Source organism: Pelodiscus sinensis, chromosome 7 (genome assembly GCF_049634645.1).
Source record: "Pelodiscus sinensis isolate JC-2024 chromosome 7, ASM4963464v1, whole genome shotgun sequence".
Lineage (NCBI taxonomy): Eukaryota > Metazoa > Chordata > Testudines > Trionychidae > Pelodiscus > Pelodiscus sinensis.
Genome location: NC_134717.1, coordinates 12,281,813 through 12,304,617, shown reverse-complemented (window position 1 = coordinate 12,304,617; position 22,805 = coordinate 12,281,813). Strand labels below are relative to the sequence as shown.

At 41.7% G+C, this 22,805-nt stretch overlaps 1 protein-coding gene and 1 long non-coding RNA gene across 10 annotated transcripts in view; one reads left to right on the top strand and one right to left on the bottom strand.

The window, feature by feature from the left end:
- The window catches only part of CFAP221 (cilia and flagella associated protein 221), a 91,588-nt gene that overhangs the window by 11,435 nt on the left and 57,348 nt on the right, over positions 1–22,805 (top strand). For 6 of the 8 annotated variants that reach the window (XM_075933217.1, XM_075933218.1, XM_025178793.2 and 3 more), the window contains exons 4-16: positions 2,672–2,758; positions 2,871–2,966; positions 3,711–3,811; positions 6,600–6,703; positions 10,903–11,062; positions 11,531–11,654; positions 11,761–11,872; positions 12,154–12,262; positions 12,769–12,856; positions 13,655–13,744; positions 20,037–20,132; positions 20,757–20,853; positions 21,572–21,711. In XM_075933217.1, the coding sequence (XP_075789332.1) occupies positions 2,672–2,758; positions 2,871–2,966; positions 3,711–3,811; positions 6,600–6,703; positions 10,903–11,062; positions 11,531–11,654; positions 11,761–11,872; positions 12,154–12,262; positions 12,769–12,856; positions 13,655–13,744; positions 20,037–20,132; positions 20,757–20,853; positions 21,572–21,711 (1,404 nt within the window). The remainder of the gene's footprint in view (positions 1–2,671; positions 2,759–2,870; positions 2,967–3,710; positions 3,812–6,599; positions 6,704–10,902; positions 11,063–11,530; positions 11,655–11,760; positions 11,873–12,153; positions 12,263–12,768; positions 12,857–13,654; positions 13,745–20,036; positions 20,133–20,756; positions 20,854–21,571; positions 21,712–22,805) is intronic. The other 2 variants (XM_075933219.1, XM_025178792.2) reach the window with 1 other exon arrangement.
- Positions 2,773–13,029, bottom strand: LOC106732993 (uncharacterized). Of its 2 annotated transcripts, none has more exons than XR_001369226.3 (4): positions 12,979–13,029; positions 5,020–5,118; positions 3,897–4,004; positions 2,773–3,002 (listed from the first exon to the last, which is right to left on the bottom strand). It is a non-coding gene; the product is annotated as an uncharacterized LOC106732993 (long non-coding RNA). The 2 variants fall into 2 exon arrangements; XR_012905129.1 differs by lacking the exon at positions 12,979–13,029 and adding an exon at positions 5,375–6,558.

The following is a 22,805-nucleotide window of genomic DNA, read 5'->3' as shown; positions in this document are numbered from 1 at the left end:
TTGATAAGATAACGAGCCTTGTGGATAAGGGAGAAGCGGTGGATGTCATATACCTAGACTTTAGTAAGGCATTTGATACGGTCTCGCATGATATTCTTATTGATAAACTAGGCAAATATAACTTAGATAGGGCCACGATAAGGTGGGTGCATAATTGGCTGGATAACCGTAGTCAGAGAGTTGTTGTTAACGGTTCTAAATCCTGCTGGAAAGGGATAACAAGTGGAGTTCCTCAAGGGTCTGTTTTGGGACCCGTACTGTTCAATATCTTCATCAATGATGTAGATATTGGGATAGAGAGTACTCTTATTAAGTTTGCAGATGATACCAAACTGGGTGGGGTTGCGACTTCTTTGGAGGATAGGGACATAATTCAAAATGACCTTAGCAAGTTAGAGAAATGGTCAGAGGTAAACAGGATGAGGTTTAATAAAGAGAAATGCAAAGTGCTCCACTTAGGAAGGAACAATCAGTTCCATACATACAAGATGGGAAGCGACTGTCTAGGAAGGAGCATGGCGGAAAGGGATCTAGGGGTCATAGTGGACCACAAGTTGAATATGAGTCAACAGTGTGATGCTGTTGCAAAAAAAGCAAATATGATTCTAGGTTGTATCAACAGGTGTGTTGTAAGCAAAACTCGTGAAGTCATTCTGCCGCTCTATTCTGCACTAGTTAGGCCTCAGCTGGAGTACTGTGTCCAGTTCTGGGCGCCACATTTCAAGAAAGATGTGGAGAAATTGGAAAGGGTACAGAGAAGAGCGACAAGAATGATTAAAGGTCTAGAGAACATGACCTATGAAGCCAGGCTTCATGAACTGGGCTTGTTTAGTTTGGAAAAAAGAAGATTAAGGGGGGACATGATAGCGGTTTTCAAATATCTAAAAGGGTGTCACAAGGAGGAAGGAGAAAATTTGTTCCTCTTGGTTTCTGAGGACAGGACAAGGAGTAATGGGCTTAAAGTGCAGCAGGGGAGGTTTAGATTGGACATTAGGAAAAAATTCCTAACTGTCAGGGTGGTCAAATATTGGAATAAATTGCCAAGGGAGGTGGTGGAATCTCCCTCTCTGGAGATATTTAAGAACAGGTTAGATAGACATCTGTCAGGGATGGTGTAGACGGAGCTTGATCCTGCCTTGAGGGCGGGGGGCTGGACTCGATGACCTCTCGAGGTCCCTTCCAGTCCTATTATTCTATGATTCTATGATTCTATGACAATATCCTGCCTACGAAGGTTTGGTCAGTGAACTCCTGATGCCCTGACAAGTGCATATGTGCTTTACCCAGTTTTTGAGCCCCTGAACAGCTGCTCAGCAAGCATCCTTCCTTTGGGGAAGCTATTCTGTTATAACAAGAGCTGCTAATGCAGCTTAGAATTGGGAAGAAGGCTACTATAACCTTGGATCTTTGCGGGCAGAACTATCACTGTTCAGAGTTTTGTGATGTAAATGAAAACTCCAGACAATAGTCATTTTATTTCCTTTTATTTGAAAGGCCTCTATAAACATAATTATAAATTAGTAATTTCATTTTCTGATCCTTTTATATTTAAGGGAAAAACACTTTGGGCCAGATTGTGATTTGACGGCATCTTATTTTATGTAGTCCCACTGATTTCAATGAGATTACTTGTGGAATAAGGCACAACTCATCATGCCGAAGATAATTAGGATTTAGTCCTTTGTGACTGAGAAATTCTGCACACAAGGCTCAAAGAATTATTTTTTAAATCAACTACTAGTTATTGTGTTGCATTTTGAAATTCTGAACAAGACTATAAGCCGGGGTGGGCAATAATTTTTGACTGGGGCCACTTCAAACATTTCTGAAGTGGCCTGGGGCTGCCCCAGAAGGGGTGTGGCCTCAGGTAGAAGGGGCAGGGACAGGACACTTCTGTGCTTCCCTGGTCTCAGACCCTGTTTGATCTGGGGGTGGGGGAACACGCAAAATCTTCCCACCTCCCCACAGAGAGAATCGCCAGCTGTTCTGAACAGGTTACCCATTCCCCTGGCAGTGGGAGGAGACTTTGCATGCTCCCCCTGCTGCCCCCAGGTCAATCAGGGCCTGAGGAGGGGGAGCACATGAAGAGTCTTGCTCCCTGCCCCCGCCCTACAAGAGAGCGCTGTGTTGAGAGTCAACCACCAGCTGAGGAGGAAACTTCGCACACGCCCCCCCTACCCCCAGGCCAGTCAGGGCTTGGGGGCAGAGGGAGCACGCAAAGTCTCCTCCCACCCTGCCACGAGCGCATGGCACTTCTAAGCATCCTACACTCTTTGCAGGGCGGGGACAGGGTGGGAAGAGACTTCTCACACTGATTGGCCTGGGGGCAAGGAGAATGGAAGGGCATCTGTGGGCTGGATCCACTCACTTGGCAGGCCGGATCCAGCCTGAGGAGGCCCTTTTGCCCACCCCTGCTATAAGCTCTCTGGAGAGGACTGCCTCTTTGTTTGTACAGTGCCTAGCAAACTGGGCTCCTGGTCCAAAACCAAAGTTCTGAGTCACTACAGTCATTCAAATGATAGTTAACCGTCTTTAACATTTTCTCTGTCAACATTCAGTCTCTTATTTCATTATTTTATAGACTTGCTTTGTTATGTATAGACTCAAGAAAATTCAGCTTTACAATATTCCCAAATGTTTTCATAAACATAACTTTTTTTAAATTCTACAGAATCTGATAAATATTTCCGGTGATGCAATAAATCTTCACATTATACCACCTCAGACAAAATACTTTCAGATCAAATACAACAAAACAGTAAGTGTCAAAAATAACAACCAGTGTGTTCATATTTGATTTTGCACTTGATAACATTGCACACTCACAGTATTTAAGTGCCCCCTGGTTTATATCCTGTGTCATTTTATAGCATCGGCTTGTCCCTGGCTTGTCATTTGCAGTTACAGTTGATTTTTGTCCTGATGAGTGGCGATATTACTATGACTGTATCCGGATTCACTGTCAGGTAAGAAGTGTCTCAAATAAAAGTACATCCTTTTGGCTGAAATGTAATAAAAATACTTTACAGAGTATGATAATAAAACAAACATTTGTAACAAATATTCATGTAACTCCACAGTACCCTTTGCTTTATCATCGATTTCTCTTTCAGTATGCCCAGTATAGCCCACCTTACTTTTTGACCCGGTGCCAATCAAAATAATATTCACAGAAAAAATACATTAAAATATTGTCAAAGGCCTGGCACAAAGCCAGAAAAAACACTGACTATAGCGATATTTTGATATAGATGGTTAAATATGGGCATAAGTGCCCAAATTTAGGCACCCAACATCCTTTACTCTAGATTATTCATAGAGTCTGAAGACCCCCCCACCCCCCCCTCCGAAAAATGTCGTGGAGTTGTGGGCCCTCAGCCTATACCAATAATCCACAAGTCAGACTGTATCTGATGCAGATCTCATAGTGTTGTGGTAATGTGTTAGCTGAGCAGATGCAGGGGAGCTCCAAACATAACTTCTCGAGGCAGAGAGAAGCTGTGGGTTATTTAAAGGAACAACTTTTCTACGGCCTCCATCTATGGACTGTTAGAGGATGAGTTTCTCATGCTGCCAAACTGCTAACTTCTAGGTTCTGGGACTCCTGGATAGGCACTGATTCCTGAAGCGTGATTCTAAATTAGTCTCCCCCCCCATAAATATAACATTAATTCATTCTGTTAAATAGTACTTTCCCCTGTTTCTTCCAGGGAGATGACACTTTGCTTGTTCCTATCCACGGCTACCCTGCTATGAATGTTGTAGAATTTCCATCATATATAAGCTTATCAGATGTTTCACTGGGGCAGAGGTGAGTAAAGAATGTCAGCCAATTTGGGTTTTGGTTTTTTTAGAGCCTGCAAAAATTAAAATATCTATTTTGTTTCTAAACAAACCTTAGAAGCCTTCATTAAGTCACCGACCATATAGGATGCAGCACCACTCCCATAGACTGTTTTCAAGAGTATGTTCATGAAAGACTGAAGTCTGCATAAACTAAACATCTGTAGAGACATAAGGCCAGAACCTCAGCTACTATCAATTGGCACTGATACATTTTTAATCTAACTTTGATTTATCTGTAAGAGTGAAATTCTCCCTATGCAGAAAATCAGCATATGTCTATGTACTACTTAAGATTTTGAGGATCTAGAAATTCATTGTAATGATCTGATCTATGTGCTGTTTTTGTACCAGTAGAACTATTTTGGTTATGAGTATGATTTTTTTTAGCTGAAATAGTAATAATACCCTTACAACAGTAGACCAGTATATTCCACTTCCCATACAGGAATACATTATAACAGTATAAACCATTTTTATACCAGTACAGCTGCATTCACCCCTGTAGGGGTTTTGTGTCACTTTGCACTGGTCTGGTCAAAGGGTACAACTTTCTAATGTACATGAGTAGACCTCTGCAAATCTGCGGATATCTACTTTATATCCACAGATAACCACATCTGCAAATATGGATGTGGACATTCACAGCCCATTTTTGCAGATTCGGACACAGATACAAATTTTGTATTTAGAAACCTGTAAATTTGCAGATATCCGTTTTATATCTGTGGGTATCTGCATGATCGGTCCTAACCAATTGGCGGCCCCAGGCAAAAAAGCAAAAACAAAAAATCTGCTGGGGAAAATTTGTCGAACAAAAAAAAAGGTCGGGGAGTAACCAGAGAAACCTGGATGGAGGAGTCCAGAGATCAGGCCCAAATGCGGTCACGGCCCTCCCCTAAGACCAGCTCTGTCGGTGGCCCCTTGAAAAACGCTCCCAATGACCCAAGTCGTAAGCAACTGTGTTATCGATTTTTGTGAATGAAAACTGAACAACAAATTCACATTAGTTATTTTCAGTTGTTAGAGATATTTTAAAAACACAGTTCAACTAAGCCCCCACATTTAGATTGGGTAAAAAATAAGCTTTAATAAAACCTACGCCTAATAGAAATGTTTATATGATTTTTTTTTAATTCCAGTGGAAACAGGATGTAAAGTAAACACTCCACTCACTATTCTCAACTGAAGCCTTGCATCGTTGTGCTGGTACATAACAAATGAGAAGCAAATGTGAAACTAGAGATAAATTGTTTAGTCTGTTCAGTGTCCAAGCTGAGGGAAACAGAAAAATTATTGTAAACATTGAAAAACAAATTAGACTGCAATATTTATTTCACTTTTAAGATATTATTTGTAGAAGAAAACATTTTTGTTCATATCTATTTTTTAACCTAACAATTTCCTTTTAAAAACACCAAATGAATACAAAGCTGAAGGAAGCCTAGATGTCCCAAATTCCTAGCTATCCCTTTGTCAACAATTGTCCAAAACAATGGAAATGGGCATGGGCACGGGCAGGGCTACTCACCAACAGGAACTTCTGTTCTCCAGGTGATACGAGAAAAAAAGCATTATTTAGTTCTGAACTATATCATGTTTTTTCCACTGAGAGAAAGGAGGCCTCTTGTCTGACATGTGGACTCTCTAACATGATTTTCCTTTTTCAGCCTGTACTTTGAACTGCAGCCAACATGTTGTGACAGCTCTGAGTTTGTTCCAGTAATAATTCATTGCCTGTAGTTCCTTCGTTAGAGACAGGTCATATTTACAGCAGTATAAAATATGTAACAGCGCTACCAGATTCTTGTTACTTATTTGCCTCTGAGCTGGAATAACAGATGTAGAGTAGGTAGGAGAATAGCATTCACTGATTCTGTCCTGTATAGGTTCTGACACCATCTTCAACCCAATAGCATCTGAGTGCTTTTCCACTATGCAACATACCTGACATATATTATGTGAAAGCTTCAGAGGGGTAGCAATCTGGTAGTACTTTAAAAACTAACAAAATATGTGGGTGGTATCATGAGCTTGGACAGATTTCTGTTTGTGTATCCAGTAGGGCTCTAAATTTGAATGTTAGTGCTTCCTAGATGGTACCATTTCTAAAACATACATGTGATGTCACACAAGAATAATTACCTTCTTAAAAATGAAACTAAGTAAATTTAAGTTATGTATAAGAGAAACTAAGAGTAGGAGATGGGGAGCAGCAAACCAATTAAGGTCATATTTTACTCTTATTTTCTAATCCGAAAGGGTAGGCCTATAGGGTAGGCCTACATTGTAGGGCAAAAGTTGAATTAAGATATGCAACTTTAGCTATGTCAGTTGAGTAGCTAAAGTCGAAATAGCTTAATATGGCTTTTGGTGCTGTCTACACAGCAGGAAGTTGAAGGAAGAACACTCTTCCTTCGACTTCCATTACTCCTTGTGAAATGAGGGTACAGAAGTCGGAGTAAGAAGTCTTCCAGCTCAACATTATTTTGAAATAACCGCTTGCTATGTAAACGTGCTCTTTGTTGTTTCAAAATAAGGTCAGTTATTCTGAAGTAACACTGCTGTGTAGACATACCTAAGGTTTTCTAAAACAACTTAGTTGTGCAAGTATGGAAAACTACTATTATTTTTAATTAGGTAATCCATCTCTGTGACACCTGGAGAAAATATAATTTTCTAGATGTGAGCCTCTGGACAGTGAGTCTCATTGCTATTTTGTTTTCTTTCATGAATCTTCACTTCTTCCTTTGCAGCAAGAAGTATGTCGTCCCTTTACAGTGCAGCTGTCCAATTGATTTTGAATTCCAGATTGAGTACATTCAGCCTCATAAAGCCTTTACCGTTCAGCCAACCTCAGGTAGCCCACCTCTGTTTAAAGCTCTAAATATCCAAATAATTGTTCATTGAGTGCTATTATTTATGACTGTGTGCTCAGCGCTGTTCAGAAATGCACATAAAAAGATACAGTCTCCACCCCGAAAATATTTGCTGTTAAACCCACACTGTGCTGTTGAAACATAGTCCCATACACAGGTATAGAAAAATAAACAGGGAGCTTCAATGGAAGTTTGAACTCTTATGCTCCTAGTAGGTATCTTTCTTTTGTAGCATAAGTCCTTCAATTTTCTTTGGGCAATTTGGACATGGATAGGATTTGGAAGATTTGTCTACAGCAGTGTTTCCCAAATGGTGTTTCGCAGAACCATAGTGTTCCGCGACGTGAAAATAAGGGTTCTGTGAGAAAATTCCATTACAATAACATTTTATGGTTTAAAAAAAATTGTGTTTTTTTAAATATGTGCAATTAAACTAAATATTGATCTCATGACCTTGTTTAGCATTTGTTTATTATTATCCTTATGTATTGGTGGTCTACTTTTTCAGCTCCATTTATTAGATTGTTATTAGGGGTCCCGCAAAATTCTTTCGAATTTAAAAGGGTTCCATGGCCAAATAAAATTGTGAAACACTGGTCTACAGCAAGTTTTCAGAGATGTTAATATTGTAGTGTAACACCACTAATTCCAATGTATAATTAGTTAGTCCTGGTCAAGAAATCTGGCCACTTATGAAGACCATGTACATGGCTTTTGATATTATTGATGATGGAGAGAGAGGAGGAGGGGGAGGGAGAGAGGGAGAGGGAGAGGGAGCAAGCCATGCTTATCTTTGCTTCTTTAAAATATCAGAAAACACTATAGTGATAGAAATGTAGCCATGTTAGTCTGGTGTAGCTGAAACAAAATACAGGACTATGTAGCACTTTAAAGACTAACAAGATGGTTTATTAGATGATGAGCTTTCGTGGGCCAGACCCACTTCCTGAGGGGAAGTTTCAGAAAACACTGTTTGCCCAAAGGATCTGGAAAAGCTCAATACGATTATTAATATTCCAAGTCAGTAACAAAACTAGTCATCTGCATAATATACAAGGCTGCATCATGGAATGGCAGTGTAATTTAGAGCCACTTCAGCCCTTAGTATTTCTAGAGTAGTATAAAAGGGCATAACCGGGAATCGGGTATTATGGGTTTTACAGGAGACAATTGCTGGCTACACAGAATTTAGATGTCATTTAATTATATGTTTTCATGAATGTGGCTATGGAGAAGAGGAAGGCTGTTATAAGTCGGACAAAGATGCCATAGGCTTAACTGTAGCATGAGGTTATACATACTGTGTGGTGCCTAGCGATGCAAATAGGCACCTAGTGGGATTTCAAAGAACACATACACGGATTAGATGTCCAATTCCCATTGAACTTCAATGGGACTCAGATGCCTAACTCACTTAGGAGCCTTTGTAAATCCCGCTGGGCACCTATGTGCATCTTTAGGCAGCTAAAGGTCTTTGTAAATCTGGCCCTAGGTGCCTAAGTCACTTTGAAAATGAGCCTTAGACTCCTAAGTCACTTAGGTGCTTTTGAAAAATGTAGTCATCTCCCTTTCTACTATAATATGAATGAGCCCTTTATACTATGATATGAATGAATCCTACATCTTGATGAATATTCAATTTAATACAACTCATAAATGGAAACAGTAAGGAGATACCACTCAACTCCTTCGAGTTAGACCATCTGAATCACGTGTAGCGTCACATCTACTGCTTTCAATTAGGCATTTAGGTAAGTTAGAGCTTCTCTTCTCTAAATGCACTACTTGAGGCTCCAACAAAAGAGCATTTTTTCTTTACTTAATTATCCATTTGTTTGTTGCATCTCTTCCCAGTGGAGAAAAGCATCATGTCAGACAAATGGGTATTGGAAATGTAACAGATGGTCTGTATTTGTTCCCAACGGTGCCGTGTAGAATAAATTCCAAGGGAATTAAACTGTTTTCCATTACTAGAACTAGATCCAAAATATGTGTTAGTTACAATATGACAGCAACAAAGCCTTGCTCTTCGAAATCCAGAGGGGCAGAGTTTGCTGCTCTCTCCTTGCAAATGGAAAAAATGAAAGTAGGAATAGGAGCTAAGTGGGCAGAGGCTCAGCTGGCGACTGAAAATTTTCATATAATAATTTTCAAATAACTTTAGCTCTTGCCTTGTAGAATGATAAAGGGGAACACCTTGCAAATTTAGGGACAGATTTTGATCACCTTGCCCATATTGAGTAGCACCCTACTCCTCAATTTACCTAATTACTCTTCAATACTAGCCAATTAGCCCATCATATGACGGGATTTTCAGGTCTCTCCTCGTCGGTCTTCTCTCCTGAGCCTCTGGTCTCTCGCTCCATGTGTGTGTGTGTGTGTGTGTGTGTGTGTGTGTCTTTCTCTCTCCTCCTCCTATTGCCTCTCCTTCTCTCTCTCTCAGCTCTCCTCCCCCTCCTGCCTCTCCCTCTGTCTCTCTCTTTCTCTTCTCCTCTCCCTCCTGCCTCTCACTTGGGGGACTGCAGAGCCCAAACAGCCATTTGGGCACTGCGCTCCCCGTGCTGCATGGGGAGTGTGGATCCCATACGGTCGCTTGCGCCACTTGCTCCCACACGGCAGCCCAGCTGAGCGGCGCAGAAGTCAGCTGAGCCCCACTGTGGGAGCTAGTGTAGACATACCCATAAGGCTTCACTCCGCCACAAAATTAGGTCATGTTACGACATTCCTTGTGGAGTCATGTTAGACAACATGATGTTAAGCATGGTATAAATAGGGAGAACCCTGTTTAAGCATGGTGTCAGATGGACATATTTAACTCTGTTTCCAATAAGGCTTACCCATGAGCCTTGTAGGCATGAAAGTCTCTGTCTATCCCTGACTGCTAATTTATATTTAACATTTTAATTAACATGACTCCTAAAGGTCATGTTCTAATCTAACATAACTTAATTTCCCAGTAAATACCAGCCCTAAGTGTATTATAATCCCTGTATTTCTGACTTGCTCAGTATTAACTGTGAAATGGTTCTAAAAATTACTTGACTTGGATGGTTTTTCAGATAAAGCTAATCCTAGATTCTAGCATGTGTGTGGATGAAAAAGAAGACCCTTTTCTCTGTTGCCTTGTTTGGGTTATTCTTTCAGTGTTCTTGCTTTATTTCTGTCAGCTTGCAGGAAGTACCAATACCCATACTATATCAAAGGTGGAAAATGTTATAGATTGGCAAAATCAGGGATGGGATGGCTTGGGTTTAAACTTTGCAAATCTTCATCAACTTAATTTTGAGGCCAGCTGATTGGATCTGAGTATTACTATTTTATCCAGATCAACATTTCTGAATGGGCCGATCTCTGAAAAGGCAATGGTTGTGGAAGCAAATTGAAGTGTTAGAAGCATTTTATGAAACACTAGCACAGATAGAAAGGAATTTAGAACCATTGGAAGCAGAGAATGAATCCAACCCAGATGAATTCCCAGATCTGGGAAATAAAGAAGAAATCCATTTGTACCCCATTGCTTAAAACAGCAGCAATTGCCAGAGGACTTGAGAGTTGCAAATAGTAGTAAAGGTTTTTAAAAATGTAAATGATCTTTTGTCATTTTTGCAGAAGTTGTAAATTTTGCTATGGTAGTTGTGCCTCATCTCTCTATCATTTCAGGATATTGCTAGCTGACTGGGGATTGGCAGTTCTTGAAATAGATCCAGCCAAATGACCAACAATTACATTTTGTTGGGCAAATCAGTTGGCAAAATGCCTGAGATATTAAAGGCATGAGCAGGAATGGTGCACCAGATCCCATATAAAGGAAACCAGCTTTACAAAGAAGGGTTGAAATCCTGGCCACACTGACATCAATGTCAAAACTCCTAATGGCTTCAATGGAGTCAGGATTTAATGCAAGGGTATAAGAATTCCAACAGAGCGATAAAGACATGGGCCTACGTTTTCAGTAGTGAGTGGTGAATTGGTATTAGAGCACAGCACTTTCTGAAAATACAACTCCTTTCAAGCATCTCAGGTTATCCATCCAGATATTGGGCATCTGGATATTGGCACAACTGAATCACTTAAAAATGTGGAACAGGATCCATTTCAGCACACACGATTAGTCTTGATCAGAAGTAGAGTGCTCCTATGACTTCAGTATAAATGTAATGTATTTTGTTCCCATTTACAGGAATAATTCCCGGCAATGGGAAAGTGGATGTGGTTGTTAAATATGCACCATTTGAATATGGAACAGCACAGATGAAAATGCAGTTGAGGATTTCACAGTTTAACGCTCAACCCTATGTATGTGTATTCACAGGAACATCCACACCGAAAGGGGGTTTCATGTATGTGTGACTAATTTATCCTTGAATATTTTTGCCCATTTCTCTTTTAAAAATGCCTTCATAAAACAAGAGTTCATTGCTACATTGCCATGCCATTTAAATCGTATTATTCAAATGCACCAAGCATCTCGATAACACTTCATTCTGCTGAAAGTGCAGCTGGACTGCATTAAGTGAAACTTTAATGAATTAAAAATAACCTATTCCACTGCATATTGTTCCACCTATTGAGATGCAATCAGCACTCTAATCACAAGGCCTTCGGAATCAAGTGGGCAATAAGATATTTTGGAACATCTCTCATCCTTCCGAGGAATTGTGAAGTAGCAAGATTAGGTAGTTACATGCCCATTATTGTAATTTGAGAGACACCATCACAATCTTCTTGTATATCTAGAAGGCACATAAAGGCATGTGGTGGGCTCAGCTCACAGAACCCTGATTACAGTTGTGTCTTCTGAAATCTAGAAAGGAAGAATTCAAAACACAGAAAACTACCTCAGAGAAGAAAACAGTGTCACTAGGAAAACAGGTGGTACGGAGAAAAGACCATTTAAAGCCTCCACAATCCAGCCAAATTCAGAAAGTAAAGGTACACAGAACTGCTAACCAAAAGTACCTCCTGGGGCTGATACAATTCCTTTTACCTAAAGCTCACCCACACAATTTATTTCTTCCTATTAATTTTTATCCCACAGGAGATTGAATACCAAAACCTATGGTTCCCAGCAGATTTATCAAATCCCTATGCTGTGGCATCTGTTTTGATTCAAGAACCGGGCAAATTAAAGATTAAACACTTGAAAGAAGGTAACATAATGAAATGATCCAGAATAAAATAAACTTGTGGGCCTTGTTTTTAATTTCGAGTGGAACTCCATGACAATATGAGGTGGAGAGCTTGCGTTCAAAACTGATGGCATAATATGACCCTAAATTCTGAAGAAAGTGTCACCTTAATCTTGCTCTGTATTAATTGGATCAGTTGTTGCAGCAATCAGGTTTTCTCAGTTAAAAAAACCCAACATATTTTCATTTTGGACAGAATTCTGTTTAAATGTGGTAGAATAATTATCTTCTTTTGCCTACAGTCCTGTGCCAAGGTAATGAAGGTGCAAAAACAAGACAAATGAGGGAAGCTGTATTCGAACTAAAAGTCAAACAAGATACTATGGAAGAAGAAGCAAATCAGCTTAAGTGGTGAGAGTTAATTATACATTTTTTTATAAGACAGCAGTAAGATTGGTTTGAATATGACTTCTCTGAATCAAGGAAAGTTTATTCATGTTTGAAACCACCATTTCATATCATGCAACTTTAATTTATCAATAAGTTGCCTTTATTTTATACACATTCTTTTTCCTGAGAGGAATCTGATAAGTCGTTAGTAGTAGTAAGCAATCAGCATAGTGATTTTATTTTTACTGACATTTAGAAAGAAAGCTGTTGAAAAGAGTCTAGATTCTACTTCTATTGGCCCTCATCCTGTGCCAATAAAGTCAACGGGAGCTTCACTATTCACTTCAGTGTGAATCAAGCTCAAACAAAGTTAAACTAAGTCTTTAAAATGCATGAGTAGTCCCATTTAAGGTAAAGGATTAGCTGTATAGAAGCCTGAAAAAGAAGAGACTTAGGTTCATTATCTTTTAAATAAAGCAAACAGCATGTTTTTTCAAGGATATTTCTCATCTCTTCTGCAAATGCAGGCAAGTTCATACAGGTAAAGATCCAATTTCAATGAAATTTAAGAAAGAGATAATCGAAGAACGACGGCAGGAAGAAGAGCAATACAAGGTTAGCCTTCACTGTTTATTCTGCAACTTTGAAATCCAATTTATATTTTTGGCCTAAATAAAACTGACTAATGAACTATTACTCTCATTAATAGTCTGCAATGGGACCTCTTGTGTACTTACATTACTCACATGTGTTTGCAGGTTCATGTCCTATCCTCAGGCATAAACATCTGAATGAACACAAAAGAGAAACAGGAAGTAAAATGAGGCACACAACAATATAAAATCATGTTGCTTTATTAGCTATGTTCATCTTGTTGATTTCACTCTCTTTTTTGTAATATGTATTTGTTTAATACCGTCAAAGGTTTTATTTAAGCCAATTTAAGGAAACATAATTGAACATGAGATTAGGAGAAGATGGTCCTGAGCAAGGTTCCTTGTCTCACACAGGGGCTTATTCCAACAACTGTGCGGACACGCAGCTGACAAGGCACCTTGCATGGGAGAAGGCAGTGGGCCCAACTCACTTCCTTGATGCATGATCATGCAAGAGGCCTGGAGCCCCCAGCCCTAATCCTGAAAAGGGACCTATCCTCCCACGTCCTTACGCTCATGGAATTCAGGGGATGCTCCAGTGACTTAGTGTCTACAGAAGCAGAATTTGAGAATCATCAATGTTACTTTGTTTGACTTTCTAAAGTGCAGTGATCACCATCTCCCTGAAATGTACAAAGGCTGCATTTTGTCTGTCAGTTTCACTGTAGAATGTTATAGTTGTAATTAACTGTAAGTGATGAAAGAGCATATAGACTACATTGCACTAATGTGGACCTTCTTGCTGATGGCAAACTAGATCAAAAGAGGAGATCCTATTACAGAGAGAGAGTTTCAAAGGGATCAAGTGGAAGTTTCTTTCACACGTATTATCCGGTCTGTTGAACAGGTATGTCTACGTGTAATTCTTCATTATTACGCTAATACTGCATACCTAATTGTTCTGCATCGTTTGCTTTTGTTATTAATTTGAGAGCTCTAAAAATGTTTGTTTCATTTTCAGTTCTACTAAAGGAGCACTGTCTCAGATAGGACAGCACTGTGTATGAAACACTGAATGCGCAAATAAGCAGGCACATGCATCTGCTGTAAACCATATACTGCTGTTGCCGTAAAGCAGGGGTGGGGAACCTCAGGCCCGGGGACCGGATGCAGCCTTCAGCTTGCCTGATTCCTGCCCTCCGAGGCTCAACCTCCCCCCCACTAGCTTCCCCGTGGGCTCTGAAGTACACAAAATCTACTAGGCTGGGTCCCCCTAAGCTCTGGTGTGCAAGGGGAATGAGAGGAGGGTCTTTCTCCTGCTCATTTGGGAGCCACAGTGAGGGGTTTTTCCCCGCTTCTTGAGTGCAGCCCAAGCTGTACTCTTGTAGGATCTACAGTAGTGTATCAGGCCAAATTCTGATCTCAGTTCCGCCAGTTTAAATCTGGAGTGAGGCCAAACCATCTTGCACTGAACTGAAAAGGCATTTTGTCACTGAGACCTGGTCTACACTGGGAGTTTAGGTTGAACATAGCCACATTAGGTCAAATTTGTAAACAGTGACTCCATATGACTAAGCCCACTCATCGACTTTAAGGGCTGTTAAAGTCGATTTTGGTACTCCTGCTTTTCATGAGTAACGCAAAATTTGACCTTGCATGGTTGATTTTATGGTAGTGCAGACACAGCATTGTGAAAAGTATCAGAGGGGTAGCTGTGCTAGTCTGAATCTGCAAAAGCGGCAAGGAGTCCTGTGGCACCTTATAGACTAACTGAAGTGTTGGAGCATAAGCTTTCGTGGGCAAAGACCCACTTCGTCAGATGCATCTGACGAAGTGGGTCTTTGCCCACGAAAGCTTATGCTCCAACACTTCAGTTAGTCTATAAGGTGCCACAGGACTCCTCGCCGCTTTAGCATTGTGAAAGTTGAAGTTCTTAGCCTCAGGGTGATGGCCCACAGTGGCCCACAGTGACTGCTTGGCTAGGACTTTCAACTCTGTTGCTCTCCAGGTGAACAGAAAAAGCTCTGGGGACATTTGAATTTCATTTCCTGTGTGGCCAGCATGGCAAACAGACCTCAGAGAAGGCTGCATACCTGAGCAGCACACCTGGCCATGAGTTCCCAAGGTTGCAGACGATCACCAGTATGAAGCATGCAGGAGATCTTAGACGTCATTTCTGTGTCAGGAGAGGAAGCTGTTCTTGGAGAACGCAGATTTCTATGCCAAGATTGCAAGGGGCATGAAGGAGAAACAAAACAGCAGGGACACCCAGCAGTGCCACGTGAATATAAAGGAGCTGAGGCAGTCATACCAGAAAACAAAGGAGGCAAATAGACAGTCTGGATCATCGCTGCAAATATTCCACTTCTATGAGCGGCTGCATGTGATCCTAGAGGGGCACTCAGCCCAGCTTCCCTAGCCAGCTCATAGATTCCTCCCAAGACACTCCTCGGGCAGCCTCAGGCAGCAGTATGGAGGACAGCATGGATGTGGAAGAGAAGGAGAAGAGTGTTTAGCCACTGAGTGGGATAACCAATGTCAATGACAGCCAGGATCTTTTTATAACTTTTTATAACTCTCCTCCCAGGACTTCTCGTAGCTGGGCACTAATCCCAGGGAGGGTGCTTCTGGTGAGTTCACATTTTTCATCATGAAATTGGTTAAGGCAATTGGGTGTGACCTGTGGCAGCCACTGTGTCTGCACAACGGGGGGTCCCCAGAATAGCTTGTTAACATTTCTGGACACAGAGTGGGAATTCTCCCTGCTCATCTCCATAAAGCTCTCATAGAGGAATTCTTTCATCCTTCTCACAAGGTTTCTGAGGAGACCTAACTTATTCCATCCTCCACGGTAGGACATTTTCCCACCCCAAACCAGTAGTCAGTGGTCTGGAGCAGTGTTTCTCAGCCAGTGGTACGAATACCCTTAGGGGTACTCGAGAGAAGTCTGGGGGATACATCAACACAACCGAAATTTGGAGAAAATGGAATTTTTGTTTTACGTTTTACAGCAGTTTATTATTTTTATACTTTTTACACCCAAAAATTTCATTGCTTGCCCGGCTACAATTAAGTTGTTTAAACAAATGTGTTGCAACGGTAGAAAAACTTTTTGTGTATATGAAAACTGTAGGTACTGGGGATACTTACAGTTTTTTTTTTTTTTTTTTTTTTTGAAAAAGAGGATACTTTACAAAAAAAAAAAAAGGTTGAGAAACACTGGTCTGGCATCACTGCAGCATACGGTGCAGGTTTCTGGCCACCATCAGTCAGTATCTGTGTAATTTGGAGAAGATTGTTATCTCGCATGGCAACCTAGATGAAGCAGGGGAAGCTATTAGCACTATACTTCTATTTGCTCATCTCCAATGAAGCATGGTTTCAATTGCTGCCCTGTCCTGCCACTGCACACCCTCCCCCTCCCACCCACATAGACCCGCAGGAAGGGAAAGTTGCATTCCCCTGGCAAACAGGAGGTTCCAAACACATGGGTACTATGTTAGCCCCTGCCCTGCTGCCACACTAAAACCCTTACCCCCTCTTGCCCACATTGTCCTGTGGGAAGGGAACATTGCACTCTCCCCGAAAACAGGGAGTGGCAAACACACAGAACACCGTGTGATCCCCTATTCTGCCGCATGGCCAGGCCCTGGCAGTCTCGAGCTCTGGCCTTTCTCCTACCATGCCTGCCACCAAACCTAGTTCAGCTGCTCCTCCAAGAACACTTTGGTGTACCTGCTGCATATTGGCTGCTTATAAGCGTAACTGTGGCCTTGTACGTAACACAGCCTTATGGTCTCTAGACGGAGCTTCCTTTTATTTTAACAGATTAGGTTTTACCCTTCACAATGTATCTCCTGAGAAGTCTGGCCTTCACTTTTTGTTACAGCAGGAACAGCAGCGAGTATGCTACACACTCTCCCAGCTATGTCAGGTGTCCAGCTGGCACAAATCCACAGGTGAAAACCGACTACTGAGGGCATGTTCAAGGAGCAAATGCAGTCTGCCCACTTGGACAGGGAGCATGTAAGCAAGTGGAGGAATACGCTGCTCCTGGAGAGGAAAGTGGAGTGTGAGGACAGAAGAGCATGCGGGGAGCTGAACATGAAGAACCAGGAGAGAGTCTTGAAGACCATGGAGATGCGATGAACCTGCATGGTGGCCTTCCAGGACGGCTGCATGCACAAACACCCCTCCTGCCCTTGCAGAACCACATTCCCTCCTCACTGAACTCCATAGCTTCCTCTCTCAAAGGCCCTGCAAGTTGGAGGGGGTGGGATATCAAGGCATCACACTCAACTCCCAGAGGGATGTGTCCCTACGCAAAAGGCTGTCCTCACAATTATGATCCCTCCAAGCTCTCAACATGAACTCCTTTTCTTTCCCTGCTGTGTGCCCTAAATAATAGTGCATGATTTCTGAACAACAGTCTCTTGATAACTTGTGTTGAAACAGGGATTTACTAAATGCACAGACACCTCGTTGAGAGCAACTTTCATGACTCTCAGATCTGGCCATTCATAAAATTGACTTTAAAAGTGTCATGGGGTAACACACTCATCTCTATCCCCGGGGCAGGGAAGCTGTTGCATCTCTGGGGATTCTTGGAACCACGCCCAACCCTGCATGTCCTGGAACTCTCATGCAGTTCTACATTCACACCCCACTGGGGGAAGTGCGGCCTAGCAGCCAAAGTCATTAATAAGCAGGTGCAGGACCCATGTATTGGGGGACTGAGGAGGTGGTAGGGGGACCTGAGTTCTCCCTACTCCACTGGGTCCCAGCCCATGCCCCTATTAGCAGTGGCACAGGCCACTGCTTACTCAGCAGGAACTCCCACCTCAACACCCTGAGCTCCATGGAGTACAATTTCCCGCCCCAGGCTACTTCCTACAATTCTCCACTGACCTCTTTCTCCAGATCCTCTCCCGCGGCCCTGGTGTCTTGCAGGCTGGTCTCCAGGTCTGATACCTCTGGCGGTTTGCCTGCAGGAGCTCTGGCCATGCCTCCTTCCTCCTCAGCAGCCAGCCCAGACTGAGCCTGTCTCCAGGCCTGTATACCTGAGCTGTAGTACAAGCTTGCCCAGCAGGGTCGCGGGGGCAGGACTTCCTCAACCAGGTGAGCCTGGTTAGGCCCAGCTTCTCCAGTGTGGGACTGGTACGCCCCACCACACAAAGCCTCTCTGATTGGCTTTGCCCCTCACTGTACTCTCCTTATTCACCTGGGGTCTGGCTGCTCATAATCACTAGCTAGGTGCTGTGCCTCGACCCCCCACTCCGCCACTTTCCCCCTTGCTCTCACAAATATGGAACACACATCAGGCTGCCACTACAATGGAAATGTTGCATTCACTGAAGTCTAACCTAGTCAGTAGACAGCAGAACCTTCCCTTTAAATGCCCAAAAGCGCATTCTGCCACCTTTCTGCACTTTGCTCAGCCTGTAGTTGAACTGCTCCTTACTGCAGTCTAGGCTGCCGGTATCATCTTCATGAGCCACAGGAACAAAGGGGTAGGCTGAGTCACCAAGGATGGCTATTGGCATTTCAATGCCTCCTATGTTAATTTTCTGGTCCGGGAAGAAAGTTCCAGATTGCAACTTTCTGAAGAGGCAGGAGTTCCTAAAGATGTGTGTGGCATGTATCTTTCCCAACCATTTCCTATTGATGTCAGTGGAACAGCCCTTGTGATCCACCAGCGCCTGTATCAAGAGGTACCGCTTGTGGTTTATGTACTCTTCAGCAAGGTATGCCTTGCTGGGGATGTGCATTTCATCTGGCACCCCACCGGAGCCCTCCACTATGTCTTCCACATTTCCCAGAGTCACTACCCTCCGTAGCAGCAGGGTATTGATTGCTTTGGCTACTTGTATCACAACAGCCCCACTGAAGATTTCCCCACTCCGTATTGATTCGCAACTGACCGATATCTCTATGGCATTGCAAACTTCCACAGGGAAATTGCCACTCGCTTCTCCTTTGTCAGAGTGGGTCTCATTCTGGTATTTCTGAGCTTCAGGGCAGGGAAAAGCAATGTGTAAACTTCCATGAAAGTGCCTTACGCATGTGAAAGTTTGGCAGACATTTCTGATCATCCCATATCTGCATAACTATGTGGTCCCACTAGTCTGTGCTTGTCTGACAGCATCGGAACCAGCATTCCACTATGTCCAGAGGATCGAATGCTGGCAGCATTTGCCAGTCACTCAACTCAAGTGCTTTGCAAAAGAGTTTGTTCATGGCCTCCTGAGATTCTTCCTTGTTCCAGCAGACTCTGGATCCCTCTGGATATACTCCAGCATAAAGCTCCCCATGGTTAATATGATTGCCATAATGCTTTGATGCTCAAGGGATCCACAATGGGTTCCGTGCTTACGCTGCTGTAGCACCTGTGTGGATAACCAGGGGGAAAGGGTGCAAAGAGACTTGTTTACCATTGCTTTCAAGCAGGAAGGAGGGAGGAGAAAAGTGCATTATGGGACGCTGACATGTACCCAGAACCACCCGCTGCACAGTTTTGGTCCCAGCGTGCCCTGGGAGTATAACTCAGAATGCCAAGGGGTGCAGGAACTGTGGGACAGTGCATCGCTTTCAAAGTCAGTGGTAGCCACCCTACTGGGGATGCGCTACATCAAGCTGCATCCAATTATTTTGCACAGTAGGAACATGCACCTTCAACTTTACAAAATCAGTTGCTAAAAAAATCAACCTTAATAAATTTGACTTTATTTCATGAGGTAGACATGGCCTGATTTCAACGACACCAGGTTTTGGCTCTAACATCGGTAAGGTAAATTATGTTAGTTTAGATTTACACAGTTGCAAGGAGCTCTGGATGTGACTAGTTATCTTTACTCCTGTTCTACCACTAATTGATCACATTTATGTAGTGTTCATACCTTACTTCAATGGAGTTAACTTCAGGTTTAGACTAGCACAACAGGAGAATATATTGTGTCTCTGAATATTTAACAATAGCTTCCCAATGGACCCATAAATGAAGATTTCGATTGAAAAACTGATGGAGTGATATGGCCTAGGAACAGAATTAGTTTATTATTTGGCTAGACATTTTACCTGGTATAATCTCAATGCTAGAAAACAGTGGGTGGGTTCAGTCCATGGAATGACTGCTAAATATTCCTCCACTGTCTAATTTAAACAATTAAAACCTACATTTTCACTTTTTGTGTGTTGTGCAGTGTCCAAGTGTCCAGCCCAAGTTTGACCTCCTCCTTAATGACCCTTGGGAAAACAGACACCGGATTTTAAGACGGTTTCAGCAAGCAGCTCGCAAGGTAATGTAAATGAAATGCAGTATTAACAACATGTCTTAGAAAACCCACAATAAAACACATACACTTATTTTGCCATCTTCAAGGAACCTACACTCTTAGCCAGTTGGCTTCATTGTTTGTCATAGATATGTTACAGCCTTTCCAGAAAAAAACACTTCAATTCTTCTGTTCGATCTTCTATTTTATATGTGAATGTCACATTTAGCTAGTCTTTAGTCCAAATATTATGCAGCTAGTGCATGTGTAACCCACACACCTACTGGGTGGGTTCACTGTCCCGTGTAGTAGCAATTCGACTACTTACAAAGACAAAGAATGAGTCTCCTCTGCAGCCGTAGCTGAAAGCCAAGTGATTTTTAGCTCAACCTGTAGAGGCTCATGCACTAAGCTCCAGAGGTCCCAGGTTTGGTTCTGCCTGTCCGTATTACACATGCATGCTGCCACACTTCCCAAAAAGCAAATAAAAATACCCTAGGACAAAAATTATGCAGCATATCAAAAAACTCTTTGCAGTCCAAGTGACCTCTGGAATAAATAAACCTGCCGGTACTGGATATCAATATAAATAAAAATAGTAGAGTATTCAATTAATATTAAATTGAAAACTTTAAATAATTATTGTAGGTCCTGATTCAGTGGCGGCTAAATCGTGTATTACTTTTGTTTCGTGAACTAACGGGAGATGTCAAAAGGCAAAACAATGAAGAAAGCTCTGTATCAGGTAAAGTTTAGGACAAGACATTTGCATTTTGGCTAAGCACAGTGTATTGTGGTTATTCTGATAGCACTGACAAGATTTTAGATACAACACACACACAAAGACAACTCCATTCAAAGAGCTTGCAATCAAAAAGTATAGGAATGTGATGGGGACTGGAAATAGCCACAGTCAAAATATGTACGATTTTGAGACACATAATATGTATGCATTAAAAAAAATCTCTTAACTATTCTTGAGAGCCTCGAAGCTTAGCCTGTGTTAGTTGGGCAATTATTAATCAGATACAGATACACTATTTAATGACAGTAGACATTGAGATTCAGAAAAGTTAAAGTTTTATAAATGTTCAAATGTCATCACAGGTCAAAAGTAAATACGCTTAAATCAAACTAATATATTTTCAATCAACATTTTTTCTTTCTCCTAGCTGTACATTTAAAACATTATTGATGGAAATATTTCTGTCGGTTTGTAGTTGGTGAAACTGATGTTTACCAACATTTACCTATAAACATCTAATGCTTCTAAGACTACTTTTAAAAGTGGTTTCTAAAGCCCCTGTGAAATAATAATACTTTATGATTTATATCAAAATGGCTGAGCAAATCTTGACATAGGAAGAAATTAAAGTCTGTGTTGTGTTTGGGCTTTATTTTTTTTGAGAGAATATCTTACAGTTATTATAATTCATTTATCCTGATTCTTTCTCTCCACATAGCAGAAAACAGCAGTTTGAAAACCATCAGCCCAAGAGCTATGAGTGAAGAACAGAAGAGTGTCACTTTCAACCTATCTGTAGATCGCATATTACCTTTCACATTCCCGGCCTACTACCCGCCTCAGTGGTCTGATGAACTGGTACGTCCCATGCTACCACTGGTAACAAATCAATTACTAGAAATGAAGTGTCTGATTCTCATTTACACTAAGGCCACTTTACCGCACTCTGAAGGAGCAAACGGCAAAGTGAATGCTCAGAGTAAAATAAAATAGTATTAGCTTGAAAGGTTGGATTCAGATTTTCAGGCTGTAGCTGAAGTTCCGTTGATGTTTATGGAACTGTGACAATTTACACCTGTTTCTGAGGGGTAGCCAAGTTAGTTTGTACACTGTTCTCAAACTTTGTGATACCGTGACCCCCCTCTAAGTTGCTCATGACCCCCCTCTAAGTTGCTCATGATCCCCCAGGGATTTGGGACTCACAGCTTGAGAAAGGCGGCTGGCTGTACAGGATAAACTTAAAAAACAACAAATAATATGATAGCACTTTAAAGACCATCTACGTGTTTTGCTAGTCTTTAAAGTGCCACCATACTATTTGTTGTTTTTTAAGTTTACAATTTACACCAGCTTAGGATCTGGACTTTGAAGTATAAACACCATTGTATTAGTTCTGTTATACCAGATACCATGCTCTTTATATAAACCCATAAGACTTTACAAATGTATGAAGGCAAGGTCCCTGCCCCAGTCATCTGGTTAAAGACTATTATTCCTCAACATGTTTTGAATTTACATTCAGTAGACAGGTGGCTACTGAAAATACTTAAGAATATTGGTATTACTTAGTAACACACCTTAGACTTGTTTGCTATGAAGAATGACTCCCCACATTGTAGAAGAGTCAGTGCATCCTTAATAACAAACAAGACATTTCCCTTTCTCATATTAATTTTTTACCTCAAACAGGAAGAGATCTCTAAAGGCAAGTGCTCTTTAAAGAGCTCTGCTCTAAGACCATGTGTTTTGTATTTGAAAACTATATGGTTCAACAAGTCTGTAGCACCACTCCAGATATCCTTGCAATACATGATCATTGTATGGATTTACACCAGTGGTCACCAAACTTTTCACATCACGCCCTCCCTTACCCCTGTCCACCCAGACCCAGGAACCAGGATTGGGAATGGAGCTGCAGCTTGGGGGAGCAGAGGGTGGGCCCAGGAGCAGAG